The 5,407-nt window shown below is 52.7% G+C and overlaps 1 protein-coding gene across 1 annotated transcript in view; it reads right to left on the bottom strand.

Annotated features, from left to right (window-relative positions):
- Positions 1–2,476, bottom strand: part of TM4SF19 (transmembrane 4 L six family member 19) — a 4,336-nt gene extending 1,860 nt beyond the window's left edge. The window contains exons 1-3 of the mRNA XM_027661871.1: positions 2,369–2,476; positions 485–668; positions 292–369 (exon numbers count right to left, since the gene is read on the bottom strand). Coding sequence (XP_027517672.1) covers positions 292–369; positions 485–668; positions 2,369–2,433 — 327 coding nt within the window. The 5' untranslated portion in view covers positions 2,434–2,476. The remainder of the gene's footprint in view (positions 1–291; positions 370–484; positions 669–2,368) is intronic.
- Positions 2,477–5,407: the final 2,931 nt, after the last annotated feature.

Here is a 5,407-nt window from a genome sequence, read left to right as displayed (position 1 = left end):
CCAGCACACATGGAAAGCCTGTCTTCTGAGAAGTGGCAGCATCCCACCATGGGACCATGAGATAGGGGGATCTGTGCCATGTCCCACCATAGGGCCATTGGAGAGGGACACCCTGCCAGGACCCGCCATGGGAGAGGGGCCACCCACCACCACATCCCACCACGGGATGAGGGGAGAGGAGGTCCATGCCATGTCCCACCATGGGGCCATGGCAGAGGTGGCACCCTGCCAGTCCCACCCCACATCCCACCCCTTGCTGCTGGGCACTGCTCTAGCACAGGGATCCCTTACATTCCAGCGGGTGCCGCAGTTGGAGCAGCCGGCACATCGCCACCCCAATGCTGTGATGTGGGTCGCTGCCAGCAGCACCTGTGGGAAGGAAAATGAGGCTGGGGGACAAAGAGAAGCCACCTGCCCTGCTCCATCCCTCTGTCCCTGCTCCACAGGCCCGTGAGGAGGGACGGGTGTGACCCACAGTACTCACAGGGATGCCGCCTCCCCAGACACCCGGCACAGCCAGGGCGTGTCTGCTGATGTGCCCCTCCAACAGGTACTTGGATGCTCCGCCAGGGAAGAGCAGGAGGATGCTGGCTGCCATGGAGAGCATGCCCAGGGCCAGCAGGCAGGGACCCACAATCCGGCTGCACTTCCCCACACACATCTCTGTCCTGCATGGGAACGGGGAGGAAGAGGAGGAGAGGAAAGATCTGCGTTCAGCCTCGTGGGGCCCCACGGCTTCCCCACCCCGAGCCCATCCCACAGCTGTGGGAGAAAAGGAGTTACTGGGTCGTGGGTTTGGGTTCCAGCCCACCCCACTGGCACTGCCCCTACTTGAGGGCAATTTCCAGTGGAAATCCTAATATTTCTTTGCCAAACAGGCAATGGAGTTTAAGACAACAGCGAGTCCCACACCAAACCTTGAGACCTGTGCAACCTCAGGGTTGGCTCCTCCAGAATGTGTCCCTGCCCAGGGCTGGAGGGTTGGAATGAGATGGTCTTTAAGGTCCCTCCCAACCCAAACCCATCTGTGATTCTGTGATAATGTTACTGCAGGGGGCAAACCACCCACCACGGCTCAGTTTGGCTTTCAGCGTTTACTGCGAGCCAGGAAAGGGGTAAAATCCTTGGACAAGGACTTGTGAAGGCACATCAGTCTCCAATCAAAAATTTAACAGCAACTCCACCCCGTCATACATGAATCCTGCCATAGGTCTGAGTATGCTGAAACCTATTAAAGTTAATTAAGAAAATGTTATCCCCTACCCTCCACCAACATCTTACTAAGAGTTCCCCTATAAAGCACCTGCCCATCTCCAGGTGATACCTTGTCCAAAATTACTTCTCTTCTGTACCTACAAGACAGGGATGCCCACTGGTCACTCTGGGACCTCTGAAAACAACCTGGTTTGGTGCTGTCCTGGCTCCCAGGTTTCTTCTACCCTGTGTTCTTTTTGCTCCAAGTTGGGTTTATGCATTTTCCCCTTTCCTGGTGGATTGTGACCCGTTTTGCACAAGTTCCCCAGACTGAGCTGCTTCCGGCTGTGGATAATCTTTTTCAAGCTTGCTCTGGCTTTGCAAAGCAGAAGTGACTGTGGCACCACTGCACCACGTGGCTGTTAGTTGTTCCCGTGGGAAGAGCTGCCTCAGCCCCCCCCGTGCTCCGGGGAGGAGCAGCTCAGGCAGCACATCCAGCCCGGCATCGCCCGAGGGGCTGGGGAGCAGCCAGGCCAGTCCCAGCAGGATGCCAGGGAGGACTGAGCATGGAGGAAGGGGCTGGGAGACCTGTGTGGAGGGGACACGAGCCAAGATGCCCGAGTGGACCATCAGCTCCCCCTCATCCTGGAGTTCCACCTCCCCTCTGTTTTCCATCCTCCCTGCCTTGGTTTTACGGAATTTAGGGCCCCTCGCCCTCAGTGAGTGAGTCCTGCCTGCAGTCCAGGGATTGTGCGTGGTTGTCCATGAGTATCCAGTGCTGAGTCCCACCTCCCCACCATGGGGGAGTTCCTGCTCCTCTGAGCTCACAGCCCAGGCTCTCACCAGCCAGAGTTTTCTGCAACTTCAACCTCTCCAAGGATTCTCCTTCCCCTCCACAGCTGTTCTCTCCCTGGGGACGGCAGGAGGCCTCTTTCCCCTAGGAAGCTCCCCATGGTGTGCTGTCCCCTCAAAACGTTCCCCTTGAAGAAGCAGCTTCCCCCTCAGCCAGCACAGACAAACCCCTGTGCGAGGGGAGGCAAAGCCAAAGTCCAGCTGACCCAGTCTCCGTCAGGACCCTCGAAAACCTCGACCCTTCCGCCAGCACATCTCCATGGAAAAGCACGGGGATTCCAGCAAAGCCCAGGGAACCTGTCCTCCCTCCTTCCTGGCTTACCTGGGAGTGATGCCACGTGGCGTCAGCAGCGTCCACCCCTCAGATGAGCTCTGTGCTGGAGGCATCTCCCCCCAGCTGACTATTTATGATGCCCCAGGGTGTGCTCCCTGTCTTCCCCCTCCCACCCAAGGTCCGCCCATGCATCAGTCATGATCCTTCCATTCAAAGGGTGACTGTCCTGGCTGAATGAGCCAGATCCTCCGGCGCTGTGCCTGATCCTTCTGCACGGTCCTTCCCCCTTTCGCTGCCAGAGTTCATCAAAACAGGCACAATTTCAGATTTTAAGGCTTCTACCACTTCTGCACTAAATGCCTCGACCACTGAGAAGCCGTTGCTCCTGGAATGCCCTGTGGTGATTATGTTGGGAGAACACTCCCATCTCTCACTAATATTTTAATAAAAGCTTCTAAATAAGCATTCTCATGTCTCAGCTGGTTCCTAACTCCCACCTTTTTCTTCCTCACAGGTGGCCCAGCTTTTCCTCAGGTGCTGAGTATATCTCATGCCTTGGAGACAAGATTGAGAGGGAAATCTTTCTGGATATCTTAATTATCACAAGTCCTTGGACACTACCTTTTCCCATCTGAGGTGCCCATGGCTGGCAGTTACTGTGCAACAGGGAAACTCCTCTGCTACTCCCACAGGGAAGGTCTGACAGTACAGGAACAGGATCGAGAGAATGTGGATGATCTTTGTGTCCGGGAACAGGAGACAGAGAAACTGTAGCACCAAAAAATGGCAAAAATGGGGCAGTTTTGTTGGCATAGGAGTTGCAGGTGGCACGAGTGAAGAGAAGAACAGCTCGTGGGCTGTGCAGGCAGAAGGAAGAATCTTCTCCAAGAAGAGTTTTGAGATGGCTCCTATTCCTTGTGTGTTCATGAGGACCTGAGGCACATCAGCTGCTTGGGACAGGGGCTTCCCAACCCACCACGGCTGCGAAGCCGGGTCAGTGCCCCGACAGTCTTGCTCTGATGCTGTAAGTAAAAAAAGCACCTGGAGTGCTGCCTTCTGGTCCATACCCTAACCTGCTCTACCCAGGGTGACCCACATCCCTTTGCTGATGTGTTTCAAAGTGGCTTTTCCTGCTTTCAAATCAATGAGTCGAGGATATAAATTGTGCTCCCAGATAGGAAGAAATAGAAGGTGGAGCTGGAGCCCTCAAGAGTCACATGGGAAAACGTGAATGGGTGAGACCAGGTCACATCAGGCAATTCTGTTCCTCTAGGAAAAATAAGATGAGAGGAGCAGATTATCCAACAGCTCCTCTGAAAGGAAAAATCAGAGTCTGCAGCAGCACATAAATTTCTGTTTTATTCCTAAATAAGACAAATTGGTCTCTAAAAGGCAGACAATAGCAAAGGCAAAACGTGCAGGACAGCAGAGTGCCGAGAATAATCCAATTTCTCCTTCCTCTCTTTTCTTACTTAGAAAGAGGGGAAGCGTTCCTTTGCTCCTGGAAGAAAACGTGTTGCAACCTCATCTTGTGCCTTTCCTACGTCACGGCGATCTGAGCTTCCCACGTTGCCCCACACATGATCCACTCCATCACCTCCCACAGGAAACCTCCTGCCACGCAGCGCCGGGGCGGCGTCAGGGAGAATCTGGGATTGCTCATCTTCCCCCTGTACCCGTAAGAGTAACCATAATAATAATAATAATAAAAGGCTAATTTTAGCCCAGCATGTGAGGGGCTGTGCCCCTGCCTTTCTCACACGAGAGCTTCACTGTGAAAGCACCAGCACAGCAATTACGGGCAAGGAATTTGCTGCCAGGCCACCCAGTTCATGGCACAGCCAAACCTGGTCCCATGTAAAGCAATTCCAGCTCAGCAAGGTCCTTCTCTGACTTCTTCTCGCAGCTTCTTTGCTTCCCTGCTCCCCTTGCCCAAACTCCTTTGGGGCTGGGGAAATGGCACAGGTTGGGTTTCAAGAGTGGTTTGGCTTCAAGGAGAACCAGAGGCTGAGCTGAGTTGGAAGCGTTGAGATGAAACCTTTCTGTGCCAAACCAGCCTCCACCTCGGTCCTGGCCAGAGGATGCTCAGCACAGTGGTCCTTCCTGCTCCTCTCTGCAAATCTGTTTGTAGAATCTGCAAATCCATTTCTGCCACAAGTCAGCCACCACTCCTCCAAAATCCCCTTGGACAAGCCCTGCAGGGAGCCTGTGGCTAGAACTGACTGAGGAAATACCAACACGATGCTGCTGGGCAGGATTTGCTTTAGTGCCCTTACACACGTCACCTGAATTAATACTTCAGATAAATCAATCCCGTTAAAAATCGGAAGCCTGCAGAAAGGAAAAATAAATTAATTAAACCCAAGAAGTGTCTTGAGTTTGAGGTGTCCCTGTAGTTCCTTGACCTGCAAATGAAAAAAGATTTCCACGCCAGTAGGAATGGGAAATATTTTCTTCCTAAGCTGCATGAAGAGATCAAGGTGTTTTCCAGCTTCAAACAGGGCAAGACCATGGCAGTGGATGAGGTCACTGTTTCAGTGGAGACCTACCTACAGTCAGGAACATGAGGATGACCCAGAATTAGCTTCTTAATTATTGTTACCCCACTGTACCTGCCAAGTCCTTGTCCAGAAGGGCCTCTGCTCATCGACATTTCACGTGAGGCCACAACTGGAACATCCCAAGAAGCCCCACAACAACTGCAGAAAGCAGAGGCTCTGCCTTGACAACACCTGTACCAGGAGGACACTGACAGGTCAGAACAGAAAGCCCCATTTTCTCTGCTCTTCCAATTGGAAGGATGGAAAACCCTATCCCTGCCTCTTTTTATTCATTTTCATAAGGGTGTTTTTTCCTATCAAGGTCCCAAAAGTTTGTCTCGCTTCAAGATTTTGTACCCTCTAGAATGGGCTGAAGTTTTCTTGGGCTAAGCAAGCAGTGCACTGTCATCAACAGTTCCTTATCCTTCTACCCCAGTATCCCTAAGGAAGAACTCTGGAACTCCCCATGTAACACAGGGACAGACTTTCATTAGAACTAAACCAACAAATAAACCCCAAAACCAAAAAACCAACACCTGAAAAAAGC

Source organism: Corapipo altera, unplaced genomic scaffold (assembly GCF_003945725.1).
Source record: "Corapipo altera isolate COAL_440 unplaced genomic scaffold, ASM394572v1 175, whole genome shotgun sequence".
Lineage (NCBI taxonomy): Eukaryota > Metazoa > Chordata > Aves > Passeriformes > Pipridae > Corapipo > Corapipo altera.
Note: the sequence above shows the minus strand (reverse complement) of the source record. Positions and strands in the feature narration are given on the sequence as shown.